This window comes from Canis lupus, chromosome 15 (genome assembly GCF_003254725.2).
Source record: "Canis lupus dingo isolate Sandy chromosome 15, ASM325472v2, whole genome shotgun sequence".
Lineage (NCBI taxonomy): Eukaryota > Metazoa > Chordata > Mammalia > Carnivora > Canidae > Canis > Canis lupus.
Window position 1 is genome coordinate 9469356 of NC_064257.1, and position 19023 is coordinate 9488378.

General features: G+C 35.0%; 1 protein-coding gene across 4 annotated transcripts in view; it reads left to right on the forward strand.

Annotated features, from left to right (window-relative positions):
* The window catches only part of NRDC (nardilysin convertase), a 90614-nt gene that overhangs the window by 38834 nt on the left and 32757 nt on the right, over positions 1-19023 (forward strand). For 3 of the 4 annotated variants that reach the window (XM_025420084.3, XM_049094292.1, XM_049094290.1), the window contains exons 3-9: positions 1322-1455; positions 2367-2436; positions 2592-2673; positions 3481-3634; positions 10931-11004; positions 16830-16925; positions 18004-18126. In XM_025420084.3, coding sequence (XP_025275869.1) covers positions 1322-1455; positions 2367-2436; positions 2592-2673; positions 3481-3634; positions 10931-11004; positions 16830-16925; positions 18004-18126 — 733 coding nt within the window. The remainder of the gene's footprint in view (positions 1-1321; positions 1456-2366; positions 2437-2591; positions 2674-3480; positions 3635-10930; positions 11005-16829; positions 16926-18003; positions 18127-19023) is intronic. The other variant, XM_049094291.1, reaches the window with a different exon arrangement.

The following is a 19023-nucleotide window of genomic DNA, read 5'->3' on the forward strand; positions in this document are numbered from 1 at the left end:
ATAAATTGGGAACTGATACATTAATTTAAAATAGACCTCATAATTCCAAATAGAACAATAATAGAAAGGAAAAAATTATAAAAGTCACAGGGTAGAAAGAATACTGACAGTCAGGAACCATGAGTTTTAATTCTGGCTCTATCTTTGGTTTTACACCTTTTCATTTTCTCATTTCTAAAACAATGAGATTAGATTATATACATGCTTTTTAAAAAAGGTTTTATTATTACTATTTTTTAAAGTAATCTCTCTACCCAACATGGGGGCCAAATTTACTTCATCTTGAGATCAAGAGTTGAATGCTTTACCACCTGAGCCAGCTAAGTGTCCCTAGATTATATACATAATTTTTAAGGTCCATTTTAGCTGTAAAACTGATTGTGTCATAACTTCATAACTGAATATTTTCTGTCTAAAAGGTTTTTCTATGTCTATCAGCAACTCTTCCCATGCTTTGGACTTCTTTATATCTTCTGTCAACTGATAAGCAAGACTCCAGGGTGAAATTAAAAGCTTGTTTTAACAGCCAGTTTTATTGTCAAGACGTAATAAAATGCCTTAGATTTATATAGCGGTTGTGAACCCCTTTGACAAATGAAGATGTACATCCAGTGTTTTGGTAGATATTTTTATTTTGCTTATTTGGATCAGACTCTAGATGTTTACCTTTTCTAGAGCATTGAGAGCAGATTGTAGTGATCATTTAAAAATGGTTTAAATGCTGCCTTTTCTGAAAACTCAGTATGGTATATTCCTTCATAAGATACTGATTGTTCTGGATCATATTAGAAAGGAATGCAGGAATCTATTATAGTTTGAAGATGCAATCAAATTGTTTATTCAGGTGCAGTGGTTACACTGTGAAAGGAAAGGTCCTATGATTGATCATATTCATTGAATGAGTGTCTGCAAAAGAAAAACTAAGTTTGTCTAAATAAAAGGTGGCTTATGAGTAGTTTAGGGTTTTGCTGTGGTTTTATGATTTAATTTTTATTTGGAAAATGTGGACTTTGTTTAAGGTAAATATGAGAATTAATAAAAGAAGTGGGAAGAAATAATTTTGAGGTTTTTGGAGGACACTTACCTAGCTAAGAAGTTTACTTTTCTGAGGCATCATTTTCTTCCCCTTCCACTTTGCTCTTCCCAAAAGGAAGTGTTCTTGATCTGAAAGTTTTGCTAAATTAACAAGGTTGAAATTTAAGTATGATATATACAGAATTAATGATTTGTTCAGGGTTTTCTTAAGTCAGTTCTCAAGTATGAATTTCTCAAGTATGAATTTCTTGGGTAGATAATTCTCAAGTATGAATTTCTCTTCTAGCAATCGCAGAGCCTGTTTTTGCTGTGGTCAAAGCTGACTGATAGACTGTGGTTTAAGTCAACTTATACAAAAATGTCTTCAACCCTGCTGGTCGAGACAAGAAATCTTAATGGGGTAGTTGGAGCTGAAAGCAGGTTAGGCACCTATTAAACATCACAGAACAGGTTAGACTGTGGTTTGAAGAAGTGGATATTTCCCCATGTTTTAACTGAGTTTATGTGCCTTCGTCTTCAAAATGGGATTTACAGTATCAAATGAGGCTGTTTGGTTCTTCTGAAAACATATTTTCATTTTCTGACACATGGTTTTAGACTTTATACCAGATACATGATATTTCTTAAAAGCTGTCTTTCTAAAAGAATAGCCATTTATCAAAAAACAGTCTGTGCCAACAAATATGTTAGCTTTTTAAAATTGACATTTGAAAAATTTGGGAAAGTAAGTAACTTCCTATCTTCAAAGATTTGGCTTTGAATTGAATTTGAATTAACTATTTTCCTCTCCTGTTTTATGTCCTTTAATCTTTTAATTTACAGTGACATAATGGTATGCCTTAATCATAAGTCCATAGTTTGGTGTACCTCTTGATCATCTATTTTGTTAGAAACTCTGATTTGTCCAAAGTTTTGGAAGAATATCTGATATATATATTCTATATATGACAAGAAATGAAGAACTAAAGAGCCTCTTTAAAGCTTAGTTCTATAGATTTTTAATAAAGACTTTCTTTTTAACCATTTACTTATTATCTTATTAGATGTTTTCCTGACATGTTATTTTTTATCCTGTTTTAATAAATTTTTCTGAGTGACACTGAGAAGTCTCACATCTGGTAACTGAGTTACTAGACACAGAGTCTTTAATTGCTAAGATCTTTAGAGATAATCTATGTAGATGTATTACTTCTGCAGATTTCCAAAATCTAACAAATCAGGAAACATACTTGGTTCAATACTCTGAAATGCTGGCAGGAAATGGTACTTGGGTGGGCTGGCTAGTCCCCTTCCATTTTTTTTTTTCTGTCTGTTTCTGCTTTTTCCCTTAGGTCTGCACCTGTTCAGCATTTGGCAGGATGGCAAGAGGAGGAGCAGCAGGGTGAAACTGACACAGTTCTGGTGAGTTTCACTTTGCTGCTCCTCCTGATATTCAGGGAAAGAATTTTGTTACTTTCTGTTGGAAAAACATCCATCTCCAAGTGAATCCTTAATGTGATGACAGTATTATTCCTTTAGGATTGACTCACTATTTGTATGTGTTCTACTTACTCCAGTCTGCAGCGGCTCTTTGTGTTGGAGTTGGGAGTTTTGCTGATCCTGATGACCTGCCCGGGCTGGCACACTTTTTGGAGCACAGTAAGATCTTTGTGAAATATCATTCCTGAGTGTATTTTTTCCTCCAAATTTGTATGAATTGATTTCAAAGATAAGTAACTGGTTTGATAGAAGTATGATATGTTTAATAAGAGAAAAGGCTAAGAAAAAATATATGTATGAATATTATAGGGGAAGACTTTATTTTAATCTCTTTAACTGCACTAGTTTTGTAGATTAGGATGAAACCACTTAGAAAACTATTTTAAAATGTAGATTTTATTATTGTTTTAGGTATGCTAAGGCCAACAGATCAGGAGACAATTGCCTGTCTCTAGGAATCTAATCTATATAACTTTGAGAAGGGCTGTCTCTTCCAGAGTTAGCAAGGCCCCAAGATGGCAAAGCATTAAAAATACGGAAAATAAAAAGACATAATATCAAAACAAACAAAATCTTCAGTTTAATTATGAATTTACCACAATGAAACCTGTGTGGATGCTATACAAATATAGATATTTAAATCTGTATTTGTTTTCCTGAATTATTTATTTATATTCTGACTTTCTAAGCTAATTGAGGGTAAATTTCTCACCTTAGGAGTTTTCATGATTTAAAAAAAAAAAAAGGAATTTTCATAATAATAACCTGCATACATGCTTATGTTTACATTTTAACCTTTATACAAATAAAATATTTCTTTAAAATTAAGTATTAACCAGACAAAACCAATGTTAACATGTTGGTATATATTCTTCCAGTTTTTTGTATTTGAGATATTTCATCCTTGATGATAAAAACATTGTCTATATCTTGGTGTTCTGTGACTTTGTGTGCTTTTTCACTTAGTGGTATTCATGGGTAGTTTGAAATATCCAGATGAAAATGGATTTGATGCCTTCCTGAAGAAACATGGAGGTAGTGATAATGCTTCAACTGATTGTGAACGTACAGTCTTTCAATTTGATGTCCAGAGAAAATACTTCAAGGAAGCCCTGGATAGGTAACTAACTCAAAATGTGTTTTTATTTTAATTATATAATAACATTTTACAAATGTAAATATGATTATTGTTCTGTGGTATTTCTCTTCAAACAGTACTCTAATTCTGTAGAATTATCATATACTTTATTTGGAAAAATGAGCAAAGTATGAAATGCACCTTTGCTCATGTTTTGTAATATTTAGTCTTTATATTGAAGATTAAGCAAACCCTTAAATACCTTTGAGTTTCATAAGTAATGTATACTCTGTTGGCTCATTATTAAAATTATTTTTTCTAATTTAGTAAAAAATATGGAAAAATAGAAGCAGAAAACAGATATGACTGATTCTGTTTTATAATCTGAAGATAACTGGCTAATGTTAGGTATATAGCCATCTATTTTTTTAAATATATATGAGATCATGTTATTCATATTTTTTTATATTTTAATTTGAAAGTTTTAGTTTCAGTAAGTGTTAAGTGTTAAGTTAAGTGTTAAGTTCTTTTCACATGTACAGTATAATGATTCATCAGTTCTGTATATTTCTCAGTGCTCATTAAGATAAGTGTACTCTTAATCACTTCCACTGTTTCACCCATCCTCCCACCCACCTTTCTGGCACCCATCTATTTGATCTCTGTAGTTAAGGGTCTATTTTTTGATTTGTTCCTTTACTTCCCTTTGTTCATTTGTTTTGTTTCTTAAATTCCATATGTGGGTGAATCCTTTTATATTTTTAAACAAGATAAATTATTTTTATACATCATTTTATAATTTATAAAACATAGTATTAAGAGATTGTGTTATTTTTATTGTATAAAAGTAGCATATCTGTTCAGCAAGTCAGCTATGATTAATTGAATTGTGTTCAGTTTTCTAGTATTATGGAAATTTGCTGTAATGAATATCTTAATATTTGTGCACATTTTAAATTATTTAACTTCTAGGAAGTAAAATTGCTGAGTATATCTGCTTTTTTTTTTTTTTTTTTTTTTTTTTGCATGTGGAATTTTAAGGCTTTTTAAAAAAAATTTTATTCATTTATTTGAAAGAGTGAGCAGAGAGAGACCACCCAGGAACTATGGGGAGGGGCAAAGGAAAAGGGAGAAGCACACTCTCTGCTGAGCAGAAAGCCCAACATGGGGCTCGATCTCAGGACTCAGGATCACAACCTGAGCCAAAGGCAAACGCTTAACCAGTTGAGCCACCCAGGCTTCCTGTAAGGCTTCTTTTTAAGCTTTTGATACTCACTGCAAAATTGTTTTCCAGAAAGTTTATGTCCATGTGTTAGTAGAGTTTTGACACCACAAGGTTGCAGACCAAAGTCTACACTAGAAAAAAGAAGTCACTTCATGCTGAATTCTAGATAAATATAAGATTGTAATATAAAAAAAGAAATCTTGAATTTGACCAGTGTAATGTAAGCCTTTGACGGTAGAGATTTTTGTCAATTTTTTTTGTTGATATCTCTCCGGCACCAAGAATTTGACAGACATGGGCAGCCCTGGTGGCTCAGCGGTTTAGCGTCGCCTTCAGCCAGGGTGTGATCCTGGAGACCTGGGATCAAGTCCCACGTTGGGCTCCCTACATGGAGCCTGCTTCTCCCTCTGCCTGTGTCTCTGCCTCTCTCTATCTCATGAATAAATAAATAAAATCTTAAAAAAAAAAAAAATTTGACAGACACACAGATACCTGTTGAATGAATTAATACTGTTTCTATGTAGAAAAAATTACCATAAAGTTACCATAAATGACCAGAGAACTCTGGTCATTTTCTCTTCCCTTGAGAGATTAATTTGACTCTAAAAAATCTTTTGGGTAAATTCCCATAAGTTGGAAACATATACCATTATTTTCAATGGAATACATATGTGTTTCTGAACCCCCAAATTAACAACTCTTTTGCTAAAACTGTCAAAATCCCATTAAAATTGACACTATTACTGTGATGATGTTATCTATGATAGGATATGACATTCTCGTTTTCTTCATGAATCTCTAATATGGCTGTCTACCCGTATTGAGTGAATTATTTTATAGCTGTTTTTAATTGTATACTTAAGGACATGTCCATAGCCCATATATTTGATACTCAATGTTTCTTTGATTAAACAAAAGGATAGGGACAAAATCAACGAAGGCAGAGCAAATGATGCTCAAGGTTATCTTTTCTGTGAATTTATAAAATCAGGAATACCTTGAGGATGATTGCATGTTTGCTCATTTCAAAGTTTTTAGCTCCCAAGGTCCACAAAATCCAAACAGGTATTCGTATGTGTGAAGCAATCTTTTTTTTTTTTTTTTTTAGATTTTATTTATTCATGAGAGACCGAGAGAGAGAGAGAGAGAGAGAGAGGCAGAAACCTAACAGAGGAAGAAAGCAGGCTTCCTGCAAGGAGCCCGATGTGAGACTCGATCCCCATCTCTGGAATTATGCCCTCAACTGAAGGCAGACACTCAACCACTGAGCCACCCAGGCATCCCAAGAAATCTTAAGCAGTAGTCATGTTGAATTCTCATGATTTTATTTTATTTTATTTTATTATTATTATTATTTTTTATTTATGATAGTCACAGAGAGAGAGAGAGAGAGAGAGAGAGGCAGAGACACAGGCAGAGGGAGAAGCAGGCTCCATGCACCGTGAGCCCGATGTGGGATTTGATCCCGGGTCTCCAGGATCGCGCCCTGGGCCAAAGGCAGGCGCCAAACCGCTGCGCCACCCAGGGATCCCCTCATGATTTTATATGACTGAAAAACAAACAAGGCACGCCTGGGTGGCTTGGCAATTGAGTGTCTGCCTTCAGTTCAGGGTGTGGTCCTGGGATCCCGAGATCAAGTCCCATACTGGGCTCCCTGCATGGAGCCTGCTTCTCCCTCTGCCTATGTCTCTACTTCTCTGTCTCTGTGTCTCTCATGAATAAATAAATACAATCTTAAAAAAAAAAAAAAGTTAAAAAGACCAAAAAAAAAACCCAAACCCTAAAACAAACCAACCAACAATCCTCTCCCCCAACCAGAAAAACCCACATTTGGTTATATCTAAATACAAAGAAGGAAAAAAAAAACATTTTATTGGAAAAAAGATTAGGCAAAGGGTATGTTGAATAAATGCTGACCACTTCAGATTTGATGGAATGTGGTATAAAGTTAAACAACTTTACTTATTTCTTATTAAAGAGGTTCTGTACATTTTTGATTTAGGGATTGCTTGTATATCAAAAGATATTTGCATATTATTTCTACTTACAAAAAACCTACCAGATTAAAAGAAGAATGCTACTATATTAATTGGAAAATTAATAAGAATACCAAATCATGAATGTATGACAAATGATAGTGGTAGAATGTTAAGTATTGCTTCTATTATAGTTAGTATGATAGAGGTGCCTGGGTGGCTCAGTCAGTTACGCATCTGCCTTCAGTTCAGGTCATGATTCTGGGGTTCTGCGATTAAGCCCCGAATCTGGCTCCCTGCTCAGTGAGGAGTCTGCTTCTCCCTCTGCCTCTCCTGCTCATGCTTGCTCTCTCTTTCAAATAAGTGAATAAAATCTTGAAAAGAAAGTATGATAAAATTATACATTTATTAAGGAATAAAATGTCTGTGGTTCATTTGCAAAGGACTCATGTAGCATGTATTAAATGCTAGTATTTTTTAATAGGTCAGTAAAATCCAATTCTGTCACACAGGTCACATTGTTTATTAGTATCTTGGATCATTTACGTAAAAAGTTGAGGAAATCAATTTTTACTCTGCTAAGTAAATGAAAATGGAAGCTGCTTTTGCCCTGGTGGCATTTGCTAATTTCAATAAATTTGGACTTGACTTTATCAGTATTTCAGGGCAAGGGCAAGAAATATCAAAGCCCTGGATGTCCACAAAGTGGGATATCTAATAGAAGACCCTCCTTTATAGTAAGCTGGGACTGAAATTGAGAAAATAGATCAGCCATTCAAAGGAATTACAGCCTATTTTCAAAATGCCCGAGTTTTCTGGTGAACTTCAAGCCTTCATTGTGATCTAACACAGTTGAGAACTGGTAGTGTTCTCAGATGCCTGAGAGAAGCAAGCACAAATTCTTTAAAAAGTAAATGCTTCCGTTGATGGATAAATGGATGAAGGAAATGTGAAATACCTATAGATAGAGGTAGACAGTGGAATATTATGAGATATTCCATGGAATATAATGGCTATGAGAAAGAAAGAAATTGTCATTTGCAACTGCTGGGATGAACCTAGAGGACATTAAACTAAGTGAAATAAGCCACACAAGAAAGACAAATATTGTATGATGTCACCTATGTGGAACCAAATAGAAAAATAAAAAATTAAAATTAAATGAGTAAAAAGGAAAAGAAAGAAAAAAATCCACATTCATAGAAACAGAGTAGAATGGTGGTTACCAGAGGCTGGAGAGTGGGGAGATGGGGAGATGATGGTCAAAGGGCACCATCTTCAGTTATAAGATGAATAAGTTCTGAAGATATAATGTTCAGCATGATGAAAATCATCATGTTGTACACTTTAAATATATATAATTGGGAGGGGGGGTGCCTGAGTGGCTCAGTTAGTTAAGTATTTGACTCTTGGTCTCAGCTCAGGTTTGATCTCAGGGTTGTGAGTTTAAGCCCTGCATTGGTGCTAGGTGTGGGACCTACTTTAAAAAAAAAAAGAAAAAAAATATAATTTTGTCAGTTGTACTTGAGGTAAATCTGTGGAGGTGAAAAAAAATACAACCCAAGAAAATGCTTCATCCTAGGCCTTAACATTAGTGCTCCTATAAATAGTTTTTCAAGTAAAATGATCAGCATTCAGTCAAATGTAGGTGGACACACAAAACAAGACATGAGTGAGAACAGAAAACAAAGGGATCCCTGGGTGGTGCAGCGGTTTGGTGCCTGCCTTTGGCCCGGGGGTGCGATCCTGGAGACCCGGGATCGAATCCCACGTCGGGCTCCCTGCATGGAGCCTGCTTCTCCCTCTGCCTGTGTCTCTGCCTCTCTGTCTCTCTCTGTGTGACTATCATGAATAAATAAATAAAATCTTAAAAAAAAAAAAAACACAGACTTTTAATAATGCATTAGAGATTTTAGGCATTGGAATGATTGGAGACAGATTATAAAAATGGTTATACTTTGTTTTTAATGAAATCAGGCATTGGAGCACCTGAGTGGCTTAGTCAGTTGAGCATTGATTTTGGTTTACATCATGATCTTGGGGTCCTGGGATTGAACTCTGCATTGGGCTCCCCGCTCAGCAAGGAATTTGTTTGGATTCTCTCCTGCCTCTCCCCATTCAGACTCTCTTCTAAAATAAATCTTACAAAAAGAAAGAAGGTACAAGTTTGAGTACAGTTGCAAGGAATAGGAAACTATAACGTGAGATTTGGAAAATAAAAAGAACATCTTGAACTGAAATATGATTGAAATTGAAAACTTAATAGCCTGGTTTAAGAAAAGAGTAGATACAGCTGAAGATAAGAGTTAGTAAACTGGAAGATAGGCCAAAAGAAATTTGAAATACAACATAAAGAGGGGACAATACAGAGAAAAGAAAAAGAGGCATAGAGAATAGACCAGAAATGTCCAGTGGAGTCCTAGGAGGGGAAAGAAAAATGGAGAAGACACAGTATTTGAAGGTTGACCGCTGGAAATCTTTCAGAACATCAAGTCCAACGTTAAAGAAACCTAGCAAATTCCAAAAGTGCACATTAAAATAAATCCAAATGTAGGAAAACCTAGTGGTTTTATAGAAAACCAAATATAGAGAATCTTTGCCAGATAAAAAGGGAAAACTCCTTCAAAGGAATATTAGATTGATGACTATTCAGCAATAGTGGAAGGTGTGAGACGTAGGGTATGTCCAGTGGCCTGAAAGAAAATAGCTACCCACCACAAATTCTATACCAAGCAAAAATATCTTTTAAGAATGATTGTAAAATAGACCTCAGACACACAACTGACTGTGCCAGCAGCCAACTTATTGAAGGAAATTCTGAAGAATTTCAAGTAGAAAGAAAATGGTCAGAGATGAAAAAAGAACAATGAAAATCATTTTATGTAATAGAAATGAACATTGATTATTTAAAACAATAATTTGGAAATTCAGAAAGTGCACAGGATTAAAGCAATAATAGCATATTAGTAGTAATATAAAGGAGAAAAGGCATTTTGGGGGGTAAAATATTAGCATTAGACATTGTTAAAAGGATCCATATAATATTTTTTAGGGTAACTTCTAAAAGAACAATTTGAGGGGTATCTGTGTGGTTGGTTGCTCAGTCAATTCAGTGTCTGCATTCAGCTCAGGTTATGATCTTAGGATCCTGGGATTGAGCCTCACATCGGACTCTGCCTTTGGCTCAGGTTGGGATCTTGGGATCCTGGGATTGAGTTCCATATCGGGCTCCCCGCGGGAAGCCTGCTCCTCCCCTGCTTATGTCTGCCTCTCTCTCTCTCCCTGTGTCTCTCATGAATAAATAAATATAAAAGTCTAAAAAAAATTCCAATAAATTTGAAAGGGTTAAAATTATAGAGACTGTTCTGTAACCATAATGGAATGGAATTAGAAATCAGTAACAGCGGATCCCTGGGTGGCTCAGCAGTTCAGCACCTGCCTTTGGCCCAGGGTGTGATCCTGGAGTCCCAGGATTGAGTCCCACATCGGGCTTCCGGCATGGAGCCTGCTTCTCTCTCTGCCTGTCTCTCTCTCTCTCTCTCTCTCTCTCTCTCTCTCTCATATGAATAAATAAATAAAATTCTTTAAAAAATTAGTAACATAAGGAAACTTTGCACACGTGTAGAAATTAAACCATAGACTCTCAAATAATCAGTGGGTCAAAGAAGAAATCACAAAAGAAGTTAAAAAAATACTTAGAGATAATGAAAAGGGAAAAATTCAAAATACAAAAATGTATAGGATGCAACAAAAGCTGTGCACAAAAGGAAATTTATAGCCATAAATACCTCCATTGCTATACACAAGCAATAAAAAATCCAAAAATGAAATTAAGAAAAATTTTCTGTGACAATAATATTCCCAAAATAAAATACTTAGGAATAATTTTAACGAAGTATAAGCATTGCAAGAATACAGGAAAAACATCTCAGCAGAGGGAGAAGCGTTTTTCATGCAGGGAGCCCAATGTGGGACTCAATCCCAGGACTCCAGGATCACACCCTGACCCAAAGGCAGATGTTTAACCGCTGAGCCACCCAGGCATCCCAGTTTCTTAATCAAAAGATAGATGTTCAGTGATGAAAATATTTTTTTTGAATAAAAGCAGAAATGCTGGGTTTGTTTTTTATTTTTCAGATGGGCTCAATTCTTCATCCATCCACTAATGATCAGAGATGCAATTGACCGTGAAGTTGAAGCTGTTGATAGTGGTAAGATAAATAATATCTTTATAAGTAATAGATATAGCTATACTTAACTTACTAATAGCTAAGATAAGTAATAGCTTTATGTCTTACAACTGTTTCTTGCATTGAACTAGATATTTAGCACATTTATCTTTTTTTTCTTTTTTTAAGATTTTATTTATTCATTCATGAGAGACAGAGACATAGGCAGCAAGAGAAGGAGGCTCCTCACAGGGAGCCCGATGCAGGACTCAATGCCGGAATCCTGGAATCACACTCTGAGCCAAAGACAGATGCTCAACTGCTGAGCCACCCAGGCGCCCCCATTTATCATTCTCTATTATTAGATCATTTTATCTTTATATCATAAAGGGCCTAATTGGAATAAATGTGTCATTTATTCCTGAACCTTTATTTATTTATTTTTTATAGATTTTATTTATTTATTCATGAGAGACAGAGACAGAGGCAGAGAGAGAAACAGGCTCCATGCAGGAAGCCTGATGTGGACTCAGTCCCGGGACTCCAGGATCACGCCCTGGTTCAAAGGCAGGTGCTAAACCACTGAGCTACCCAGGGATCCCCATTCCTGAACCTTTAAATGTCTTATAATTCAGTATAGATTTGAAATAAAAGAATGATAGATTTTTTTTCAGTGTTTGTTTTTTGAGGGTTTTACCATAGTGACTAATCTTTTACAGGATGGTAGCCTAATTCTTAAGGCTGATACTAGATGTTAAAACCTTAAAAGTTCATGTAACTCCTTTTGTATGAAGAGACATTTTCTCTGAGGTTTTAAATACCATTCTGATATTTAAATAGCTTACCTGTTGTTACCTCTGTGTATAGGTGCATGTGGTTTGAATTTTGGTAGTCCTGAAAACAATTATGATATATTTATGGGTGAAGAAACTAAATTCCTGAGTAGGAAATGCATTTAAGTTTGTTTTTTGACAGTTTTCCTTATCTTAAGTTTTAAAGAAGGAAGACTATAAGGAAAACTGTACTTATATAGGGTGAGGCTTCATTATAAAGCTGTGCTGTAGGTATCTCTTAATTACAGAGTTCCAATAAATAGCACCGCCATAGAATAACCCTGCTTGCCTTATTTTAGCATTGGAAACATGTAATACTAGACTTGGGGGGACTTTCAATTCATACAGGCTAGGCTTGATTTGCAACAAACTAAGAGGAAAGTTTCTATACTTGTTTCTTCTCCTTTTGTGGCATTTTCCTCTTTGGCTTAATTCAGTGTTGAGTTGTAATAATGACTTGGTGCATTCATTAAGCTGAGTAAACTGCAGATGGCTAGAGCGAGCCATCTGTCTGGGAGTCAGCAGATTGTGTTTTACTTCTAGAAATTTAACTGGCTGTGGCCCTCAACTTATTTGTAAAAGAGGGCGGGATGGAGTTCCTAGCTCTTCTAGCTCCTTGTAACCAGTGATTTATTTTCTTCATTTTTGTTATTTGCCTACCACAATGTCTCATAGGCCCAGATAAGTATTTGTTGAGTGGATGACAAACCAAAATAACCAAGGAAAACTCTAAAAGCCTTTCCTACTTTTTGAGACCTAGGAACTATTCTCTGTCTTAAATACTTTGAAGTGTATTTTTCTTCATATATTTTCTAGATTGGTTTGAAGTGTTGGTATTTACAAAATTAAACCTTTGATTCAATTTTAAAGTTTAAGAGAGAATATATTATATTTTGAAATATTATGCAGAAATATTTATATATACATGTGATATATGATATGTGTATACACACAGATGCAATAAGTAGTTTGGTTTAAAATGAACTTAAGCTAAAAGCTTTGTTCTTTTTGTTTTGCTCTGCTCGTTTATTTGTTTTTGATGATAGGAGACCTACTTCCATTTGTGACCTGATACAAAGAACTAATTTTATGTCATTAGTCACTTAGCTTTCTGAACTGAATATGAAGGATTTACTTAGGATCAGGGAGATGGGGGAGCTCTTAAATTGTAACTGGTGTAATAACTTTAGTATTTATTAACCAGTTTTGAAAGCTCAGTAGTCTGATACTGCTTTCTTCTATTCAGTTGTGATAGTCTTTCTTGTATTATTCTTCTCTCAATCACATGTAGTTGCCTGCTTGCTTGGATGGCCCATTCCATGTAAGAGAAGTTGAAGTGAAGTTCAACTTTCTTGGCAGATTCATCTTCTCATTTTCCTTTTTTTTTTTTTTTAATTCCTCTCCACTTATAAAAAAGGTTCTTTCTTTGGTTTTTAATTAAGATTTTATTTATTTATTCATGAGAGACACAGAGAGAGAGAGAGGCAGAGACACAGGCAGAGGAAGAAGCAGGCTCCATCCAGGGAGCCAGACGTGGGACTCAATCCCGGGTCTCCAGGATCATGCCCTGGCCTGAAGGCAGTGCTAAACCACTGAGCCAGCCGGGCTGCCCTGGTTTTTAATTTCTTTTTTTTTTAAAGAGTTATTTATTTATGATAGAGAGAGAGAGAGGCAGAGACACAGGAGGAGGGAGAAGCAGGCTCCATGCCGGGAGCCTGACGAGGGACTCCGCCCTGGACCACGCCCTGGGCCAAAGGCAGGCGCTAAACCGCTGAGCCACCCAGGGATCCCCCTGGTTTTTAATTTCTTATGATAGTTCTAACTTCATTACTCTATCACTGTGCCCTGCATTGATGATCTATTTTTGTTCTACTCTTTCAAAGGAGTGGTTATACACTTGTATTTATAGCATTTATTTATGCATTACAGATAGGTGTGTTCAGTGTTTTATAGCTTTCTTGAATACATTTGGTAACAGACTCATGTCAGTGGTCACACTGGGTAGGTTTTCAAATAGGATTAGCATATTGCTAAAAGAAGATCATGGAGAAAAAAATTGTTCTTAATGATTAGCTTTTTATTTTAGTGGATAGTTCCTACACAAACGTATAACTTCCTACATGATGTGTCTTAGTGATTGATATTGAGAATATGGCCACAGCCTTTTAAAATCTAATCAAGTAGCAGAATGTGTTTTCTAAGTGTTCAGATATTTATACTCTATTTTTTAAAAAAATATTTTATTTATTTATTCATGAGAGACAGAGAGAGGCAGAGACACAGGCAGAGGGAGAAGCAGGCTTCCATGCAGGAGCCCAGTGCAGGACTTGATTAGGAGGCAGACAGACTCTCAACCGCTGAGCCACCCAGGCATCCCATTTATACTCTATTTTTATCAGTTGTGTGGATATGTCACTTTTTGTGGATATGTTGACATGTCTATTATCTTTCTGGTTCCACTGAAACAAATTACCAGAAACTTAGTGACTCAAAATATCACAAATTTATTTTTTTAAACTTTGAAAGTCAGAAGTCTAAATTATTTCCTTAGGTGCATTCCTTTTGGAGGCTTTAAGAGAGAAGCCTTTTTCACCTTCTAGTTACATTTGTGTCCCTGGGCTATGGCTCCTTTCTCTATCTTAAGAGTCATCAGGGTAGAATCCTCTCTGAACTCTGCTTATGTCCTTACATCTTTTCTCTGACATTGACCCTCTTGCCTTTCTCTTATAAGGACGCTTATGTTTATAATTGGAACCACCCAGATAATCCAGGATAACCTCTCCTTCTCAGGATCTTAATTTAATTTCATACCCTGAAATTCCTTTTACCATGTAAGGTAACCTATTCACAGGTTTTGGGGATTAGGATGTATATATACATCTTCGGGGGCTTTTATTCAACCTACCACACTTAATAATGGAATTTTTTTTTTTTTTTGTATTGTAGCCATATCTTCACACTTTTTTTTTTTTTTTAAATTTTTATTTGTTTATGATAGTCACACAGAGAGAGAGACATAGGCAGAGGGAGAAGCAGAGGGAGAAGCAGGCTCCATGCACCGGCAGCCCGACATGGGATTCGATCCCGGATCTCCGGGATCGCGCCCTGGGCCAAAGGCAAGCACCAAACCGCTGCGCCACCCAGGGATCCCTCTTCACACTTTTTTACAGAATTTTTTAAGAATTTACTTTGTTGAAGCTATGTATATATTTTTTACTGTCTCATTGTTGATTTAGACTTTATAGTCTACAACTAAAGTATTTTGAAAATGTTTACTTCTGTTTCTTCCAATCCTCTCCACTTTTGTTTCCACTCTCTTTACCAAATATAACAGCGATGACCCCTGATCAGTTTTCTTGTCTTTCCTTTTGCTTCCCTTCAACCCATTCTCTACTTTTATAACTAGAATGAACTTACTAAAATCCGAGTCTGATGTCATTCTCTTAACGTCTTGACATTACTCCTATGATAAGTAATAATAGCTGACCTCTAATTGAGCATGTATTGTACGCATTATTGTGATTATTATTCCTTATTATCTGTATTTGACATGTAATGACATCACAGCTTAGAGAGGTTAGTACTTAACTCAGAGTTCCAGAATCAGTCATTTCCCTAGTTTTTTTCAAAAATTGTTCTTTCCTTATCTCTTCAGTCTGATACCTTGCTTCTTCTGCTTTGATTCTGAACATTGCTCAACCAAAAAGCAACATCTGTTTTTCAGAGGTTCTATAATCTCCTTCTCCTTTAAGATTTTCTCCTTAAAATGTTTTACACACACCCATTTCTCCTGTTCCCTAAAAAACTATTCCCTAGAAAACTCCAGTTTGTCCCTCAGTGCTCAGCTTGAGTCATTCCCCAGAAAGCCTCTTTTTCTAACCACCCCCCCAATAAATTCACCCACACACAAATAAAACAAAATTAGGTAAGGTGACAACCCTTTTTTATTTTCATAATACCCTATGCGTTGTAGCACTTGACCATAGCAAACTAATTTCTATCGCCTCTCAGCTTCTCTGATTAATAAACAGTTCCATTGGCCTCTTTGCTGCCTCTTAATTCAGTAAGATTTTTCTTGTCTTAAAGCCTTTGAATTTATAATTTCCATACCTAGAAGACTTCCCCAAAATTTCTTACGATACCATCCTCACTTTATTTGGGTGTTGCTCACTTGTCACCTCAGAGCTTTCATGCCCACCCTGTTGTCACTCTCCATTCTCTTACACAGATTTTTCTTACCTCACCCACCACTGATACTATGTTTAGAATCAATTTGTTGGCTTATTCATTGTTCATCTCATTCATGTTCATTATTCATCTCCCCTACTAGAATGTAAACTCTTTAAGGGCAGAGCCTGGGTCCCCCCCCCCCCTTTTTTTTTCACATTTCTGCCTCTAGCAACTGATTCAGTAGTACCTACCTCATAGTAGATGTTCAGTAAATAATTGTTGAAGGAATATATCTTATTTAATCCTTATAAAAATCCTATGAACTAAGTCCTAGTCGCTCATTATATAGGTGCAGAAATAGAATCAGGGAAGTTAGAAAATATCCTCAAGGTTGTACAGCTTATCTATGACAGAAGTTGGATTCTAGCCAAGATAATTTCTGACTTTAAAGTAATTGTTCTTAACCATCAATACTTTCTTAGTGACAGTTTTAGAGGAAATTTGAACAATATATATGACAGAGTTCCCAGGTAATAAGGAATTTGATTTAACATTTTATTAGTAGCCCTTGATCAGTAAAATCTTAGACGTAGTATCCTAGAATTGAAACCTTTAAGTCATTATCTTTTTCATTTGAAACTAAGAGAAAACCTCTAGAAAGGTGCCCTGACTGCCCAGAGTTACAGAATATGTTAAGTAGTAGAGCCTGGTCTAGGTAATTTAGTTCCCCACTTCAGTCTTACAGTACACAATTCATAATAATTTTTACTTCCTTACTTTCAGTTCTGTGCAGTTCAGTTCTTGAATTTCCATTAATATAGCAAATACTGTATTTTATTAAAAGTGTTTCTTTAAAACTGACAGAATATCAACTTGCAAGACCTTCTGATGCAAACAGAAAGGAAATGTTGTTTGGAAGCCTTGCAAGACCTGGACATCCTATGGGGAAATTTTTTTGGGGTAAGATACTTCATCTTATTTCATATCTTCTAATTGAAGCAGATTGAAAATATGAAAAGTTGATAAAGAATGGCAGATTATGAAAGCACAGTAGCTAGGTACCTTTTACCTTTTAGGATTAAGTAGACAGCTTTTCAAATAGAAAGTAGTTGAGCATGTATGTGTTTGGTTCTCCAACATTGGATATTATCAAGAACAGCCCTAACATTTTGTCAGGTGATCATCATAACAATGTTGTGAGGTGGGTGTCAATATATCCATTTAAAGGTAAAGAAATAGGCTCAGGGAACTTATTTAATTTACTTAAGTCACACAGTGGTGGATGTGAGATTTGAACCTCTGTTTATATGATTATAAAGTCTGTGCTCTACCCCAACTTGACATTTCCATTTATCAACAGAGATTCAGCAATGATTTTCTCTAATAGTTTTTGAGCTGTGACCAAATTTTGTTTAACTGGTAAGCTGTTTAAATGATATCTGTTTTTCATAATGGTTTTTTCTTAGTGTTAGGATTCAGTTAGAACCTCATATTAACCCTCTTGACCATAGTGTAGAATCTGGGATGAGTTGATCTAAATAGTACTTCGTTCAAAGGATGATTTGCTTTCCTGTATATTTTTTATAATTATATACATTTTTCTATGACAACCTTGCTTTATATGGTTTATTTTTAAGGATTACATAAATATTAATAAAATAATTTAGAGATAATATCTGAATTGAATACTAAACTAATTATTAAGAAAGGAAGCTTAGGGCATTTACTGTTGTTAAGTTATTGCCAAATGGAGATTAATTCCTTATGTGTTAAAATATACATCAGAATTGTTTCTTGTGAATTTTTATCCTATATTGATGTTATTGTTTTACATTAGTTCTATATTGTTGAGTCACATAGATTATTTCATTAGTTACAGTATATTAGTAGCAGAGTATGCATTTTTGGTGTAGAGACTTTGACAAAGTAAACTTTAAAAATTAATTTCAATATAGCTCAAAGTAAATTTATTTTTTTCTGTGATCTTTATCATCTTTTTTTAATTTATTTTAATTTATTTATTTATTTAATTTTGCAGGAAATGCTGAGACACTCAAACATGAGCCAAAAAGGAATAATATTGATACACATGCTAGATTGAGAGAATTCTGGATGCGTTACTATTCTGCTCATTACATGACTTTGGTGGTTCAATCTAAAGGTAGTGTATTATCTGTTATGGCCCTTAGTTACTTTGAAGTAGTGCTTTCTTAGGCTTTGTTTGCCTTGATCGGTGTCACAGTGTACTATTAATTTCTAAGCACTAAAGAGTGCTTGACCTGAATATGACCTAAAGGAAATCAGGAGGATTCAGAAAAGTCACATAGCAAGTGGCATAGCTTAGGGAAGCACAAAATCATCTGATTCTCAGGCAAATGTGTTTTTTTTTTTTTTTTTTTTCTTTAAGAGATACAGGCCTTGTCTCTAGGCTAGTCTGTGAGTATCCAAATGTACTAATAGGTCATGAATTGGGTTTTTTAAGTCACATTCATCTGCTTCTGTTATCTTTGGTTTTGCATTTAATCTGTATTGATCATAAACACTGACAGGGCAAAGTGTCTTCTCATCTTTACATAGGGTCCAGTAAAATGGCATGATTAATTGAAATCCATCGTGGTAATGATAGCAAAAATGTCTTAAATGTAAAGTACTGACCAATACTTCTCTTCTCCTTTTATTATCTTCAGTAACTTGTGTTAACTTTTTCTCATTAAAGAAATGGTAGTTTTCTTTACATTTCAATCTCTTTAGTCCAGTTGTCAAACTGTTTCTTTTTGACATATCTTAAATAGTTTGCACATTTATTTTTGAAAAAGTAATGTTTCACCTGATATGACTCTTCCTTTTTATACAATTTTGCATACAATTTTGCTCTCTCAAAAATTAAAGCTGACTTGGCAGTTGAATATAAAACATTTTTGCATTTAGGATCAAGATTAGTCCACTAAAGTTGATTTGAATGTAAAACTATGGATATAGAATGGTAGATTCTTTAGTTCAGACTACAGATGTGCTTCTAGATTCCTTTTACAGCATTTGTTCAAATAAGAAGTTCCAT